The sequence below is a fragment of the Zootoca vivipara genome, chromosome 3, assembly GCF_963506605.1.
Source record: "Zootoca vivipara chromosome 3, rZooViv1.1, whole genome shotgun sequence".
Lineage (NCBI taxonomy): Eukaryota > Metazoa > Chordata > Lepidosauria > Squamata > Lacertidae > Zootoca > Zootoca vivipara.
Genome location: NC_083278.1, coordinates 97,617,304 through 97,635,805, shown reverse-complemented (window position 1 = coordinate 97,635,805; position 18,502 = coordinate 97,617,304). Strand labels below are relative to the sequence as shown.

The 18,502-nt window shown below is 41.0% G+C and overlaps 1 protein-coding gene across 5 annotated transcripts in view; it reads right to left on the bottom strand.

Annotated features, from left to right (window-relative positions):
• The window catches only part of EML4 (EMAP like 4), a 162,683-nt gene that overhangs the window by 83,172 nt on the left and 61,009 nt on the right, over positions 1–18,502 (bottom strand). For 2 of the 5 annotated variants that reach the window (XM_035111223.2, XM_035111228.2), the window contains exon 1: positions 6,354–6,933. The exons of 1 other annotated variant lie outside the window; for it this stretch is intronic. In XM_035111223.2, the coding sequence (XP_034967114.2) occupies positions 6,354–6,420 (67 nt within the window). In that variant the 5' untranslated portion in view covers positions 6,421–6,933. Of the gene's footprint in view, positions 1–6,353; positions 6,935–18,502 lie in introns of those variants that run through there. 2 more of the 5 variants (XM_035111227.2, XM_035111225.2) reach the window with 2 other exon arrangements.

Here is an 18,502-nt window from a genome sequence, read left to right as displayed (position 1 = left end):
TGTACATTTTATAGGTGAAAATCAAACCTCAGCTATTACAGTTTCAGCTGTCAATCTCGCTGTTCTTTCAGATTCCATGCCGTTTCCTATGAAGTTAAAAAGCACTTTCCAACTGATAAAAAGGAGACCCTCTGTAATGGATCTACCTCTATTTTGCTCAAACTGTTGCATACACACACAGACACATGATAGCTCAGGAGGGAAAACTAACTACAACTACTCCCAAGAGATGCAGTAATGCATGGCCAGAATCACATAGGTACAGTCTAGACAAATACTACACTATCAAATATTTGTTTATTGTGGAGCTCACATATTTAAAAGTTCCACTGTGAAAATGAAGAATGCAAAAACCTAACATATCACAGAGAATAGGTCAGGCCAAGGATGGAAACCTGAGGTTCTCCAGGTGCATTTGGGTTCCAACCATAGCTGCCAAGTTCTCCCTTTTTTTAAAGGGAAATTCCCTTATGCTGAATAGGCTTCCTCGCGAGAAAAGGGAAAACTTGGCAGCTATGGTTCCAACTCCCACCAGCCACAAGCCAAACATGGCCAAGGCAGAGATGGTGCTAGTTGTCGTCTAGCAACACCTGGGGCCACAAGTACCCCATCCGTGGTTCAGGATAACCATTGTTCAGTGGAAAAATAAAATGTTGTGATTCCCTCACATGCAGTCCAATACTGCACCATGGGATTCTGCTGCATGTCTGAATCAGCTGTAAGGAAGTATCTACTACATTTCAGACAGCAATCAGACGTGCTCATTCAGTTTCTTGGTGATCAACCTCACATGGGAGGAGAACTCATCGTTTCTGGTTTACTAAGGTGGCCAACTGGGAACATGGGCGTTTTCTGTGAAATTGTGTAAAGGGTATGTAATAATATGGTGTACGTATAATACGGTGTAATAATAAATAGGGAATCTAGGTTATGCCTGGCGTGCTATGGTCCATGGGGTCACGAAGAGTCGGACACGACTAAACGACTAAACAACACAACAAAGGTTATGCACTTTCTTGATTTACAGATACTGTACTCATTAAGAATCGATTAACTGCAGAATTACTCTTTCCTAAAACAAAGATTGCTTTAATGATAAATACTTTTTTGTATATTACTCATTATCATTATCAGATCAACCTCCCTGCTCCTAGTTATTTGGATGAATTATTGTGGTCATTACAAAGGGGGAGTGCAACACATGATGGATGACTGATGCCATCAGTGTAATTATGACCAGCGGCTTAAAAAGAAAGTTAATTAATGCAGCCTGGTTGCTCTCTGAGGTTGCACAGAGGTAACCCATTATGTAAAGAGAAGTGTGAGAGGGGAACTGTAATTCCTATAATCTCTGCATATTTATCTTATGCAAGTATTAATCGCTTTAATGAAATTACTTCCTGCAGTCAAATACCAAACCATATATCGTAATGGCCTTAGAAACCACACTAAGGCCGGAAGAGCCATGAGTCTCCTTCCCCCCCCCCCCGAAAAAGGAGAGCTTTTGGAAGCTACGCGTTGCATTATCTGGTTTACGCTGCTCAGCTAAACAATCATTTGTTCAGTCTTAAAGGCAAGCTTTGCTCATCATTCTGCACAGTGCTGACATAGCCTAGGTTATTCTGGGCACAGCTGGAAAAGGCAAGACATGCTCTGAGGTATCAGTTACCTGAAAAGGGAGACGCAAATCAGAAAAGCATTCAGAGCGTATGTTTAATATGAAAATTGTGGGCCTGATCCAGACAACCCTGAAGAAAAGCAGTTACTAACCGCCCTTCATTTTTCGACACACAGTGGTCACCACAGTTTGCAAAACTTAGCTATATGTGCATCTTCTCACTTATAATGAACAAGCCTAACATATTTGCAACTGTTTTAAGCTACCTCTCAAAACAGTATTGCAGGTTGGGTCCTTCCTTTCTTTTTTTTAGAAATTAAAATTAAAACCTTTAGAGGCACAAGGTGTTATTTGCTGCTTTTATTTGCCATTCATTTGCCCAGTTTGCACATAATGCCAAAGCTAAGTGTAAACGAGCAACTTTCTTTGGATGGCAACCATCCATCACAATCTTCCTTTCATCCTGTCAGATGAAAATATTGAATCTGGAACTCCAAAAAATAAAAAAAATCACCTTCTCAGCTCCTTTGTCAGAATGATCACTTCCACTATTTCTAAAGTTTATGGTGCGAGTGGCAGAATTCATGCAGCCAAAATGGTAGCATCAACCCACAAGACAGAGAAATCTTCAGCCCTAGGGGAACTTTAAGGAAGGGAAAAACCTAAGGTGGACAAAACGGCGGAATAAGAACTCAGCAACCTCAATAAATTTAACCACCACCATCTCAATGTCTGTGAAATACTGACAGAATGTTGGGAGAAGAAGAAGAAGAAGAAGAAGAAGAAGAAGAAGAAGAAGAAGAAGAAGAAGAAGAAGAAGAAGAAGAAGAAGAAGAAGAAGAAGAAGAAGAAGAAGAGAGGAGGAGGACGACGACAACGGCTTTGGATTTGATATCCCGCTTTATCACTACCCAAAGGAGTCTCAAAGTGGCTAACATTCTCCTTTCCCTTCCTCCCCCACAACAAACACTCTGTGAGGTGAGTGAGGCTGAGAGACTGCAGAGAAGTGTGACTACCCCAAGGTCACCCAGCAGCTGCATGTGGAGGAGCGGAGACGCGGACCCGGTTCCCCAGATTACGAGTCTACCCCTCTTAACCACTACACCACACTGGCTCTCACTGGAATGGAGCTGGCATCCTAAGCAGGAAGTATTCTACCCTGCAACATATTGTTGCCGGTCCAACTTGGTTTTATTTAATATCAAAGGTATTGATAGGAATAAAGGGGAAATTGTTCTATGAGTTAGGTATATACCCCACTCTTCCTCTGAGGAGCTTAGATTAATTTCCACACAGTTCGAGAGTTATCCCATCTGGGAACCTTTAGACCCAAGACTCTTTGAACAGCACACTGCACACTTTCTTATGTACCAACTGTAATTCTTTCAGGCATCGGTCCTACACAAGGCCAATTCAGTACTGTTTTGAGGCTTGTTTGTTTGTTTGTTTTTACAATCAAAGGGTAGATAAATGTTATGGAATAAATACATTTCATGACACCAGCTGAAGCACCTAGGATTAATTTTCAGAATCAAGGCCAAAGGTTGAAGATACACAGCACCTGATAGCAAAAACACATTTGTTCTCAAAATCTTGTTGTTTCCTCATCTTTCCCCACTACCCTAACAAACAAGAAAAATGAAATCGTATGTGAACAATAGACACTCCTGAAGTCTTTGCAGGGGTCTGCTTCATCACTGAAACCTGGGCCACAAATTTAGACCTGTGATGTGCACCTTACTCTCACAGCTAGATCTCTTAAAAATAAAAATAACAAATTACTCTCACTGCTAGTTCTCTTAAAAATAAAATAACAAAAAGACACAGCAACCATAGTATGCACAATATTCAAATCAAGGCTTGAACACTGTCCTTTGTAGATATTCTTGCTATCATGCCTGACACTTAAGCAGGAAACATTCCAGGCCACTAGGTACCCGGGGTTCTTACATATGAGGTGTTTAAGTCGAGCAGTTTCCAGCCCTACAACACACTGGTGCTTAATGGTGGCAGTAGGGTGAACAGCTGTGAAATATTTTCCTAATCATGACCTTACACTAAAAATGGCTTTGTTTTGTCTTCGGGTTCTATGAAAGATCTGGTGCATACAGCACTATCCTCTAGAAGTGGCACCTATAGACAGATCCTTATTGCCTGGTGGATAGTTTTAACAGTAACTTACAAAGAGTAACTGTCACCACCAGGAAAATGGTTTTCCAGAATATGTATCTGTCCACAGTAAGACTGTAAGAATATATGGAGTGGACTGTATCAGTTATTTTGCTCTCACCAGTTTGATTTGTAATGTCAGATTGTAATCAAAATTACAGGCTGTATTGCAAAGCTCTTTGATCCTGCATTACTAATTTGGCTCAACCACAAATGAATTGATTTGCACAACATTGATCCACAAGTGACCTTCAGTGTCCTCCCCTACTGCTTGTTAAGTGCAGGAATGTGTGACAGGATGTGGCCCATACATACTACTTCTATGTTAATTGTGGCTACAGCACAAAACATACTTACTTGCAGGGAGTCAAACCGAACTGATAAAAAAGTTTGTTTGTGAACCATAACAGAACTGGAACTTCTAAAAAATGTTTTCTCCAACTTTACTCAGACAACAGCCGTAAAATAAAACCAGGTGACCGGTTTAAAATGAGTGATCAATTTTGTTTCAAGTGTTAAAAATGAACAACAACAAACATCCACCAGCTTCCCAAGTAAAATGAAATTGTGAACATGTATGAAATTGTGAACATGCCTGATAGCTATTTTATGCATTCCTCCCCCACAATTATACAAATGTTGCTTTTGCATAGGCTTCTATACTCTGCCCTCCTAAAAAGGTCAAAACGACCTTTTATGTTAAGGGTACAACTCACTTTAAATTAAAACAAAAACAAAACATGCTACAAATGGAACTATTTCCCCAGTTATTTTCATCTAAAAGCATCCTTTATAATATCTATGGGTTATGTCTGATCTAGAGCTAATGAATGAGGTCACTTAAAAGTTGCTTTGCTCATGAAATGAAACACAACCAGTTACCAAACCTGTACAGGGTGAACTGGAATAGCATACAAAGCAAAGTTATAGATGTCAAAATAAATAAATGCAAAGGACATGTCAGCCACAGGCAAACCAGGTTCCCCGCTTGCTTACCTGTAAGCACAAATATTTCAAGGGCTACTTAAGTTCCACATTCAACTTTAACCAACCCTCCCCCATGCCTACCCAACTACGGTATGTTTAGTGCTTTTTTGTTGAAAAATAATAGTCCTTAAAAAGTTGTTATCAAAGCCCACAAATGTAACCCAGTAGCAGTATCAACGGGATTTGGATTTGCAATCTCCAGTATGGAACTCAGTGGAAACAAAGAAGGTGAATCTCTGCCTCCCTCCACTCCATTTCCTGCCACATATCTGCATAATCCAAGGGAACAAATTTTATCCTGCACAAGAGTACTTAACTTCTTGTATCAGCAAGCATTCTAAACCACCAAACTCCAACTAACCCCCCACCCCCACGCCAGGATTTCAGCACCTTTGTATTACATACTGTGCTATCATTGCTTTTTGCAGCACTGAACATTACTTACAGAATTTATCTTTAAAAGTGTATTTTTTCCTACCAATAAAAGTAAGTGGGGAACGGTATAACTTTTTTTGGTGTACAAAGCAGTTTCTATTTTAACATTTTATATCTTTCTGCAGAAGTCATTTTCTCTTCATCCTAATGCTCTAAAACTGCCCCCCCCCAAAAAAAGAAAAGAACCTGCCTTTTTTTTTACACATGTATTAATTTGGACAAATCAGCAAGATTAATATTTCTATACTCACTTATCATTAGGTGCATTTGAAAAACAGGATTGCATTTGGAGCTCTACCACATTTTGTTTTGGCTCTGCACTCTTGGCCCAATATTTCTAAACAACCAGCGTAAAAACTCTATGAAGCAAGAACGTCTATAGGCAGCTTTCTTCTACAAACACAGATCTAGCTACTGATAATGATGTATGCATATGAAGTTGTACTGAGATGCTCCAGTAATTGCAGATTAACGATCACAAGAAAGCCAGGAATAAATTGGTCTGGAAAATATCACATGCTGTGCAGAAATACAAACCGCGCTGCAAATGCTCAAGACTGCAGCATACATAATGACTTATTGTGCATAGATGTTTTACGGTACTACTTCCTGAGGGGGCCCCCTATGCAATCCAAAACTTTCCTCTAGGGGTTCAACCTTTCACTGAAAGTTAAGTCTAACTGAAGCATCCTGCACACAAATATGGAAACGTGTTTTAACACACGCTGAAGGTTAAAATTCAATGATACAACAGGTTCTCTTCCCCCACCCCCATTCCAAGCATGCAATATTCAGATTTATCTCATGGGAGGGGATTTTTCATACCGCAAGAGTAGTCTCCCCAAACGAAAACGTTTGGTTTCTGCTTTCCATTGTACGTGAAAGGCATTAACTAGCAAAAAAACAGATTTCCTTTAAGCCTAGGAAAGAACTAAGTCTGCAAAGAGGTAAATACATTTCTTCTTGTTGTGAAAGAAGTTGTAGAGGAAGATTTACAAAAAATATAATAAAATCAAGATTTGGAGGGGGGGAGACAAAAGAGGGAGACAGTCCTTTCCCCTTGTGGGTTAGCATGAAACTGCGGTGGCTGTACTGGTGTTCCCAGTTAAAGCAGGGGGAGGGAGGGAAAGAAGTTATACTTTACCGGTGCAGAAGTTCATAAGTGCTGATGAATTGCACACCGAAGCAAGGCAAGGCAATGCGTCTTCCATTCCTGCCACCTACGTTACGAGCCGCAAACCAGTTCTGTCTACGTTCCCTGCTTGCTGCCTTCCCAGAGTTTCACGGCAATCCCCCGTTTTCCAAATCAGACAACATACTTTAAATATTCTGAGGAAATCCTGCCAGTCCAGATGGCCCGCCACAAAAGCACTTATGCAGAGCACAAGCAAGAAGTCCTGACAATCAGCTTTCCTCCTTCCGAGCCCTGGAGCTCTACTGAGCAAAAGAGCTTTCTGCGTTTGAGAGCGAGCGTGTGTGTGTGCTAGAGAGAGAGAGAGGGAGAGAGGCAGAAGGGGGTGGGATACATAAGGGGAGAGGGGGAAGAAAATCTGAGACTGCTGTAAGGAGTGGCTAAACCTTAGATGTCACAAATACACTAATAAAGGCACTTACTAGCCCAGACACAACACAGTAATCTGTCTTGCAGCACGAAGTAAGAATTGAAGAGATCACTAAGGGCTAAAAGTTTGCTTTTTCTTCTTTCTTTTTTTAAAAGAGTTGGTGATTAAGCAGGCTATATGATTATTATTATTATTATTATTATTATTATTATTATTATTATTATTATTATTATTATTATTAACTAGCATGCTGAATCGACTGGGACACAACAGTGTCAACATAATACAGACTCATCTTTTGTTTAAAGCAGCTGAAACAAGAGATTGCATTCGGAGCCCTGAATCTTAAGCTCCCTTTTCTTCTTCACATCAGGCTGAATTGGTGCCACAATTTGCACAGGCAGCTTAACAGATCTCTACCCGTGTGAGCCATCCTGGACCCTGTGAACATCATCTGAGGCTCTTCTTCATCTGCCTCCTCCACAAGAATGGCGGAAACGTGAGAACAGGCCTCTTCCGAGGTGGCTCTCTGCTTGTAGAATGCTCTCCCCATGGAGGCTCACCTGGCACCTTCGCTACATATCCTTTAGGTGCCAAGCAAAAACATTCCTCCTCTCCCAGACCTTTGGCTAATTTAACGAGCTGTAGCCCATGGAGGCGGGGAGTGGGTATTGTTTTTATTTTGTACTATGGTGTGTATTTTGTGTTTCAATATTGTAAGCCACCTATGATTCTCGGATGAAGGGCGGTATAGATTTTTGAAATGTTGTTCTTGGAAGCATCCTTCTGTCTCAAGAGACAATGGAGTGCATCTCCAGAGCTGAAATCAAACTGCTGGGAGAATCACAGAGCCTGCTGTGGCTGCAGAGATCGGCAACTCGTTACGGTTGCCTCCCGTATTGCTTTTGCTGTGTTAGCAACACAGAAGTGACGTCTCCGGGGTGGAAGCATGGGCAGTGTGTATGCCCAGATGACAAGACCCCACTTTCAGCATCCTTGCTGAGGTCCAAAGTAAAGCAGAACAATATATTTGGCACCAGTTTGGCTGCAAAAGTTGCCAGAAAGAGGTGTAACATGATGCTATCCAACCGTCTTACGGAGTCCACTCTGGAATTACTACTTGGCTTTTTCTTTTCCTGAAGATGGCCCACAGAGCAGCGGATAAGACGTTAAATAAACAAATAACCCAGCGTTCCTGCAGCATCAAAATAAGGAGTTGGGAGATTTGGCCCCTTCATTTGTTGGGCATTTTTTTGCTATTACGGTCAGAGAACTCATAATTTGATTTATAAAATATTCTACAATTAGTCACTTCAGGGAAGGAGACAAATAAAGGGGCTTATTATTATTATTATTATTATTATTATTATTATTATTATTATTATTTGAAAAAAGGAGAAATAAAGCCAAAAGGTATGCCAAGGTATGCACCTAGAAAATAAATACTAAATAGACACTAGAGACAGTAAATAATAAATAGAGCCAGTGTGGTGTAGTGGTTAAGAGCGGCAGACTCGTAATCTGGTGAACCGGGTTCGTGTCCCCGCTCCTCCACTTGCAGCTGCTGGGTAACCTTGGGCTAGTCACACTTCTCTGAAGTCTCTCAGCCCCACTCACCTCACAGAGTGTTTGTTGTGGGGGAGGAAGGGAAAGGAGAATGTTAGCCGCTTTGAGACTCCTTCGGGTAGTGATAAAGCGGGATATCAAATCCAAACTCTTCTACTAGTGGTTTGAAAACATGTTAAGTTAATGTTGACTAAAAAATATATGATCACATGCTTTCTAAAAACATGACTTGGGGCTTAAACACTTGAAGCGGCACCTCTTCTGGTAGGCCCACTAGCAAGTGAAGGTTTTGGGAAGTGGGCTTCGGGCGGGGGTTTCTTAGTAGTGGTCCCCCAGTTATGCCTTTCTCCTATTTTGCATCCTTATTGACTAGCATTAGCTACAGTCTCCTTTCCTTGTGCAAGGGTATTGCCAGCCAGGGGTAGTGCAGCTGTTGCTGCTGATATAATTATGGTTTTAATGTTTTGATATTTAGGGATGTTTACGATTATAGCATACCATGCACGTGTCCCAGAAAAAAACAGGACATCCAGGTTTCCCCCCCGGCAAGAGCACAGTCGTCATTTTGGTGGCCGTGATCTCACAAGGCACCCCAAAACATGTGTTTTTGGGTGCTGTGAGAGCACAGCCCCCCCAAAAGCACGTCTTTGGGGCACCATGATCTCACGCGGGTCACTTGACCCATACGGGAGCACTTATGGGAAGACGCACGTCACCATTTTGGGAATCAACATGTTGGAGGGTATTGAACTTTAGTTTGCATACAGCTGTGGCATTTGCTATGTAGCTACTACTACAAGTCGTCCTGGGACTACTACTGATGAAAAGCAGCCAACAGATCCAAAAAATAAGCGATAAAAGAAAAACCAAGTCGAAAGATCAATATGCGTAGTAAACAAGCTGCACCTAAGTGGACTTGCTCACACACATAAACAAAATTATCCAACACAGGCAGTTTGAAAAGGCATTAAATCTGTGGTTTTACATCTAGTGTGGTTGGACAGAACACTGCAAATAGCTGGAAGAGACCCAAGTTGGAATTCCTGCTTAGCCATGAAGAAGCATGCTGGGCAAACTTTGGTCAGTTTCACTCTCTCAATCCGGCCAACCTCACACAACCATTGTAAGGATGACATGGGATTTCCCCATGTACTGTACATTGCCAAATGCATCACGGAAGAAGGAGAAGATGCAAATAAGGCTGAATGACACATCTACAGCTGCAGCGTTTTAATTTAGAAGGAGGGGGCAACACATGCACATACAAGAATTTGCACCGAGCTGGAGAGGCATAGTAACTCTCAACAATTGGGGGTGGGGGGGGGAGAGATGCAGGTTTCTCAAGATTATCATTTCATTAAGTGTGTGAGAGAACTCATATTACAACTGCACACTATAGTCAATTTAATATGATCATGCTTTTGTCTGACTTGCAAAATTGAGCAGAGCCAGAGGAAAGTTAATGAATGCAACATGTGTTCACTCTTTTGGTAGCCGTGCCTAAAGCCAACTGGCAGAACGATCACAGCAAGATAAATGTCAAAACAAAGCAATCTTACTGTGTGGAGAACTCTCCACCCCCAACATCTCTTAAATATGTTAAAAGAAATTAACATCTCTCCTAGCACTCTGCCGACTAAATGCAAGATTTTAATACAAAGAGAAAGGAACCCTAGAAAAGAACTAGCATAATGCTTACTGGCTAACAAGGATACATGACATTTTTTATTCATAAATTGGTGTGTAGCATATAATACAGTAGTGAATTAGTGCAATACTGCAGCACTGTTCTCTCACCCTTAATATAACTATGCATTTAAAAAAAGCTCTCAGTTGTCATCACATTTCAGTGCACTGATTTACTCACTCCAACAGAGCTTACTGGGAATCACTGAATTCTAGAGGGGCAAAATCAGGTTAAACTGGCATTACAGTTAATTACTAATGTTTTACAAGACAGCGATTGTCAGAAAGATAGAGTAAATAAAATGCTTATACTACACTACATGCAACAACAAGGAATGTGCTGCAGAGTTAGAAATACTAAATGGTCATGTTCCACAGTTAAGTATCAATTGTCACCTGTGGAAGCGGATAACTACTTTTCCAGTTTTCAAGACTCCCATTGTTCTAGGTGCATTTTGAGACAGGGAATTTCATTAGCGTGAGCAGTTTCTGAGCTCTGGGCGCACTGCTGCGCCTATGATTTCAGATTAAAACTGCAGAGTGGAAGGAAAGGAAGGCCTTTTTCTGCCTCCCCACTTCCAGCTACTCTCTGAAGACTGGAGAAGAAACCTCTCTTAAGAATATTAGGGGCGGGCCGGCAGGGGAAGGACTAGAGCATAATAGTTTAGCTGCAGTTAAATGATTTCCAGCTTTGTATTCTTGTTATAAAAAAAAGCATACCTAGACATGCCATTGTTGCGCCCATAACCTAGGTTTAAGGTGCCATTTTGCTCCTAGCTTTCATGTCTCAGTTTCTAACACTGCTCTAACCTTCCAGAATTTCTTTTGGGGAGGCTACAAGAGACAACAGTAGGGAAGGCCCCTACTGTGCATATAGCCTTCTACTCACTCAAGTCTTGGTCCAACACTTTATCCTTGAAATTCTAATGGCACTCCCTTCACCCATAAATTACAAAATTGAGGTCTCCTCTTAAGATCAAATGTGGGCAAGTTTTGTGCACTCTGTGGCTGTCCAACACTGTCTCCTTCGTATGTGTGTTTGTGTGCATGCACTTTGTGTGTGTGTGTGTGTGAATTGAGTAGACCACTAATATATTTGCTTAAAGTAATGAACCTTATTCACATCTTTTCTGCCTCTCTTTGCCCCATCCTCCAGGATATATATTGGCTTGTAATTCCCACCCACCCCCCAGCAGTTAGGTTTATTGCAGGATTCATAAACAAAATAGCTCTGCTAAACCATTTCCTTTAGATAAGTTTAAATGTTCCTGTTTATGGAGGTATGAGGCATACACCCACGTCAAAACAAACCACTATCTCCTGCAACTCATAAATGTAACTGTTCTATCTGAACCCCTACAGCAATAAAACATATTCCCCTGCTATGTTTCCATGAGGTTCTTTTCTTGTCTTTGCAAGCATTTTATGACAAGGAGTTGAGAAAATTGATTTAATGTCAACTAATTTAATGACAGAGGTGGGGATTTCTTAATATTTGAGAGTATTGATTTAGTACGATGCTTCTGCATTTGCATTTTCACAAGGATCTGAAAAATAAAATAAAAATAAAATAAAAATCAAAGAATGATTTTTAACTTTTTTTTAAGGAGTGGGTTTATGAACCGACTATTCAGTGCAATTTTGTATAAGAAATGCACAGCCAGCTTGTAATCACACCGTGCACATTTTCCTCAAAACTAATGTAATTTTTCTAACAGAATTTTGCAACTACTAATGTAATTTTTCTAACAGAATTTTGCAATTGTTCTGTTGCGGTTAATTGAACTTTCTGTAGACTATTTTGCCCCCTCATGATTTACTTCATCTTTCTTAGATAGAGGAAATGTGCTTTGATTCATGAGCAACTGGAAGTGCTACATAAAAATATTTATACTTCGGTGGCTGCTGTTGATAGTTTGTTAAAGTCAAAATTCTGAGGGGTTATGATGGAATTTTGAGTGAAGATAGACAATATTTCTTCCTGAATGACACTTGCATCCCATCTCATATTGTTGGGCATCTTAATTTAACTGCACTGCTGCCTCTGGTCAAACAGAGTTTGAAAGGTTTCAGAACAAGGCCCCAAAACCGCCCCTTTAATAGAGGCAAAACTGGGGTGTGCCTGAGGTGCCGCAGGAAATGAAAGTCACCCTAAAGCTGGTCAAGTTATTTCAGCACCTGAAGCAGAAAAATCCCACAGGCGCCTCCTGGGAGTAAAAATTCAACAATAAGCTATTCTTTATTACTATTTATTAAATTTTTATACTGCCCTTCACCTGAGGAAAACAGGACGGTTTGCAATTTAAAAAAAAACCAAAAATACGTAACATAGTAAGAAACAAAACAATAACCCTCCCCATGGTAGCTAACCATTTGCTGCCCTTTCATGGCACCCAAAACCACCTCCCTCGTACAATAGCTATGGGACTTTGGCAAAAAAGGGTGTGAGGAACTAAAAGAGAAGGTTCTCCACAGTGTGTCCATTGTGGGACCGTGTTGCCCTCTAGGAATTCTTTCCCACAAGAGTCTTGATTTAAAAGAGCTTCAAAATCCTAAGTAATGCACTTAGATCAGCCTATGCTTTTCAGTTCAGAAAGCCTCAGGCTTCAGTCATATATGATTAAATTTATTTTGTTCAAGGTATATATTTAAAATGTGGGGGTGGCGGGCTTGTAGTACACTTTAAAACGTAATAACCACTCTAGGAGAGCAGCACAAAAATATAGGCAACAAAATTCAAAATCAATAAAACAGCAAAAGTGGAAAATTTCAAAGTACAGGGATTGTTTACAAATATGTTTAACATGCCAGAGAGAATAAAAACATTGTAACCGGGTGCATATAAGATGGTTAAATGGATGCTGGGTGGCTGTGATGCCCTGAGCGTTTTATCTGTGTCTTTTGCTGTGGTTTCTTTGTGAACTTGCCCTAGACTTCCTTCCTTCCTGTGGACTAGCTATCAGTAACCCCAACACACAGCCTCTATACTCTGCAGCTTCTAAGCTGAACTTCATGAATAGTCTTCTGAGAAATTGCAACCTCCATTTTACAGCCTGGAATCTTAAAAACTTACAATGTCTAGTAGTGTGGTAGTGGCTGCACCTTGTTCAAATATATATCTGATTTCTTTTATTTGCATCAGTTTCTGTTTCCTGTTGCAGAATACTGATGCATGGCCCAAACTAATTCTAATGAGGTATAGGGGAGACGGGGGCACATTTTCCATAGGGGCACGTTTTCCAACTCGCTTTAGTTTTGAAATGAGCCGCTAGATGACGCCAAGGGGCGAACTGGCCGAAGTAGCATCCCAGCACACATCATCTACGGAAGTTTTAGTTTAGTAGCTGCTGTCTCATCGTCGGAAGAGCTGTTTTCTTCATTTTTTTCAACTTTCAGTAAACTTTAAGCTCTTTATTGAAACTTAAATAAACGTACTACCGTAGTATTAAACTTACTGTTTTGACATTGCATGTACTAAAAGGGGGTTTCTTTCTTCACGTAACTATGCGTTTGTTTTGCAAATAACTTACACCGCTACTCGTCGAGGTAGTGTCAAAGTTCCAATATGGTGACAGGGCAGGTTTTCCAACAGCATACGCACAGTACTGCACCCAGAGCTCAGGAATTGCTCACGCTAATGAAATTCCATCTCAAAATGTGCCTAAAACAATGGAAGTTTCGAACACTGGGTTCGAAACACCTCCAGAACAGCTGGTGTGTGGCATTCAAGGAGCCTTGCCTGATTTCTAGTCACTCCCTTTTTCGCTGCAGCCTTTCCCACAATATTTTGAAAGGGTCCCCGGACCTCTTTTGGAAACAGCGGGCAACAAGAAAGCCACACCATGCTCACAGCTCGCAAGGTCTTTTATAATATTCCTGGGGGGGGGGTGGTATTTAGTTCACACATGAAGCCAGATGGTTAAATTTGCACTTTCTGAAACAATACGAGAACCAAAATAAAAGCAAATGAATTGGAAAACAATCAAAAGGAGACACCCGTGGCAGGGAGCTATATATCCCAACTGGGGAAGTTTATCTGAACAAAATGTCTTCATTTGTTTCTGGAAGAATGAAGACAGTGGCCCGCCTGTCGTATCTCAACAGGAATGCTATGCCACAGAAAAGAAACAGTTGTAAGCATAGGAAGTTTACTGGGTTTTCAGATGCCAATGCTAGTTAGCCGACTGATACTGTAAGATACAGGAAAGTTGGAAGCCCTACTTTTTAAAATGTTAGATTCAGAAGTACCCTTTGCATGGCAAATAAAATCAGGGACGGAGACCCTATGGCCCTCCCGAATTTGTTGTACTGCAACTTCCATCAGCCCATTCACCATACCACTGGTAAAGAATGAGAGTTATAGTCCAATAACATGTGCAAGGCCACGGGTTCCCCACTCTTGAGTCAGCAATGACTTGGAAGCAGAAACCTAAGACAGAACCAGGGAAGATTCACACACTTGGGATGACAAAAGTATTTTCTTTTACCTTCCGTACCACAGAAATGGGAGAAGTCCTGCATTTTGTGCGAAAGAAGGACAGAATTAGAAACACTATAGGTGCAATGTAAAAAACAAAACAAAAAACCACCCTTCTATATATATATATAGTTACTGAAAATCAGTATTTAATAGTAGCTTTTGGAAAGAGTTGAAAATTGAGGCTTTATTATTATTGTGGAAATGGAATTCAACATTTTGTTTTCTAGGCCTATGTAAATTAGAAATTGAATACATTTTGTCTCCTTCCTCACCCTGGCTAATGTTTAACATGGAGGTTCTAGTTTAGCATTTTGCTCAATAAGAATATACCTACAAAAATTAAAATAATTAAAACTTAAGTTGTTAATGTTTACTACAGTATGATTACTAAACCAACCAACCAACCAACCAACCAACATGTCTACCAGTCAAGCTTCGGATCTGCACATTCAGCCCATTCGCTTGCAACTTTTCCCACTACAAATAAATTGCTAACTTAGTATCTGAGCTGGCTTTGAAGGTGACAATTTTCCTTTGGCACAAAGGCAGTCCATATGCCTCACACCTGTTAAGTTTTCCACATTCAGGAACATAGATGCATACTCCACAGGAGCAGATACGCCTGCAGCCATCTCCCCCTGCTCCTACCCACCCGTCGCCAATCTCATGTTCTGCATACGAACAGCCCACTTTGGGTTCTACCCTTATGCTAGCAAGAATTACCGATTTCAAAAAAACCAAAAGAACTCCCAGAAGCTCCTAATAGTTGGCATGCAACTAAGCTGGCACAGTGTTTCCAGCTTATATCAGTTGGGGAAGGGGGAGGAAGGAACTCGCTTGCTTGCTGCTTCCCCTTCTAACTCCCTATCTTTACATTGATGTCAGGAAAAAAATAGCGTGTAAAGTCACCTGGTTCAACGGACACTCTGTTATTACCACATCTCTCAAGCCCTGCAATTATGCCATAGACAGTGTTTAAAGAACTTCTTCATCAACAAGCTCCTGGGCCAGTCAGTGACCACAGTCGGATGTCATTAGCATCTCAAGAAGCCAAGAATGGTTGTGTGGTCAGCAGGAAAGTGCAGATTCTCCTGCTGCTCCCTGCTCTGACTGTAAGCCTCTCCAAACAGAAAGGCAGGCTTGTTTCCTACTGCATTCCCAAGATTAGTGTCCGAGTCCCTCCTAATGCTGAAATTACAAACCTTTTGATGCTTGGGGCATAGTTATTTACTGGTTCAAGTTCAGTTTTACACTCAAAGGGTTGTATCTAAAGTCATACTCAGAGCAGACTCACTGAAATTAATGGACACAGTGGAACCGCAAAGGCAGGCTGCAGTGTGAACCCACTGAATTACATTCATCAAGACTACCAATGGCAAGTTACAAGATTCAAGTTACAAGAAAGGCGATTCCGACTAAACATCAGGAAGATCTTTCTGACAGTAAGAGCTGTTCGGCAGTGGAACAGACTCCCATGAGAGGTGGTGGACTCTCCTTCCTTGGAGGTTCTTAAGCAGAGATGGCCATCTGTCATGGATGATATAGTTGAGATTCCTGCATTGCAGGGGGCTGGACTAGACAACCCTTAGGGTCCCTTCCAACTCTACAATTCTATGATTCATCACTTGTGGAGTGAAGCAGGACAATGGATTTTTATCACACTGCATGTGTGAATTGGTTTGCCAGTTCCAAGATGTTAAGTGCTACCAGCTGTTTTTGGAGAAACAGCTACTGCTTAGCATCCAATGATGTGGTTCCATTAGTGAAAGCATTTCAATTTGTGTAACAAAACTTGTCTCCTTTTGGTGTTACTGTTCACAGTCTGCTGCTGCTGCTGCTGCCACCACCCGTGGCCTCCAAAAGAAGGTGTACGCATATACCAAAATAAATTTGATAGGTTTTATTCGTGCCACAAGACTCTTGTTTTGGTGCCCTCTGGAAACTCCCAAGTGTGTGTAGGACTGCGACATAGTCACAAGTTAACTAGCAAGTCGAAGGGTGTGATAGAATAAAAGATGTGAATAGCAGTCCAGAACAATAGGGAAACCACAAAGCCTGCTATCCCAGTGCTAAAGTAGATGCTACTCATCATATAAGCACAACAGTCCATTTTGAGACTTGACCTTTTTTCAAGTTTGTTAATAGCCAGGTGGTAATTTTAGATTTTGGAATTTTTATGGCGCAATAAAAATTATACAAAGAATAGTGTAAACGGATATCTTGCTTGTTTAAAATATCCCAGTAATTATGAGAAGATCATTTCTAGTCCGTATGTAAAATACTGTTTAGATTTAGGTTTGCTACCTGGCTGGTGTTACACTACACTTACAGAAAAAGTGTTCCCAGTCAGGCTTTGGAAGGCAAAGGCATTTGGGGATATTTATATGCATGTGTTTATATGAATCTAAAGAAGTGAGCTATCTTACCTGAACAATGTTATGATTGGTTTAAAAATATTTATATACCATCTTTCACTGAAATCACAAGGTGGTATATAGTAGAAAGCGCAATGCAAAATAAAACAGCCAATAGGTCAGGACAAAGAATCCTGTTTTGTTCCAAATTGACAGATAAAAGGTATGCAATTATACATGGAACTACTATCCTTTGAGTGGCTCTATGGGATCTACACATGTACATGTCAGATCATGGAACTTGCTGAGCAGGGATGGGGAATGTGTGGCCCTCCAGATGTTGCTGGACTCCCATCAGCCTTGCCCCAAACACCCAGTAGTCAGGGATAATGTGAGCTGAAGCTCAACAACATCTGGAAAACCACAGGTTCTGAAGCCTGGTGCATAAGGTCCTTCCGCCTGGTCAAGGTGGGCTAGCACCTCAACCACTCAGTTCCTTCCATTCACAGAAGATACAAATCATGTAAATCCTATTAAGCAATGAAGAGAGAGGAGAGAGCATTGTCCTTCATAAACACTTCACAGAGGAGTGATGTGGTTAAAAATGTAGAGCTCTGCTAACATACCATGAAGCTCCTTGTCAGAGGGATTAGGAAAGAACACTTGTACACAATGTCCTGTCTAATACGAAAGGCCCAAAATATTTTAGGGAGAGACTGCAAACTAGTTCTTAATATGACTTTGTCCTTACGGACCTTCAAAAACAGGCATCCCCAAACTTCACCCTCCAGATGTTTTGGACTACAATTCCCATCATCCCTGACCACTGATCCTGTTAGCTAGGGATCATGGGAGCTGTAGGCCAAAACATCTGGAGGGCCGCAGTTTGGGGATGCCTGTTCAAAAAGGATGCATCACACTGGGGAACTCTTAGCTCACTAATCAAATGAGAGGAGTAAATAGCTATTACCTGGAATATGAATTCTAAGGCTAAAATTTGGCTGGGCACATGACCAATGTCTCAAATAGCTTTTTTAAAAAATTGTGAAAGAAGTAGAGATTAAGAGAACCTTACAAAAAATGAGTTTTGTTGTTGCTTCCCAAATGCAAAAACTTCATATCATGATTTAAAAAGTGACACCCTGCAAGATACAGACAGAAATTTTCAGTGAATAAAAACAGCCTCTATTGATACAGCTGCCACTACGATGCTAAACAGCCACAAAACTGGATCCAACTGTATTGAAGGCACTTGATGGCTGCCTTCTCAACCAAATCCACTGCAGTTGTGATCACTGGTAACACACAGGTTAGCCAGCAGCCTGCGTTTGGAGCCAGTCTCCAAGACTAGGCTTCCTCATACCAATCATAACCATCGTTAATCAAGTGAATGGACTTGGGACAGAGTTCCAGCATGGTTTCATCAAGATCAGAAGTCTTCCAGAAGCAGACTGACCCTTCAAAGTCAGTCACATTTTCAACTCAGAAAGATTCTAAATTCCAGAGCACACTTGACAAAGCTACCAAAGATGCAAAGCACTATAGAAGCAGAGATTGTGTTCTTAAAGGGTATTGTCAGGGAGTTGTTGTGGCTACTCCCGAGTAAAGACGCTCCAGACCGTTGTGTCTTTAAGGGTTTTATTGT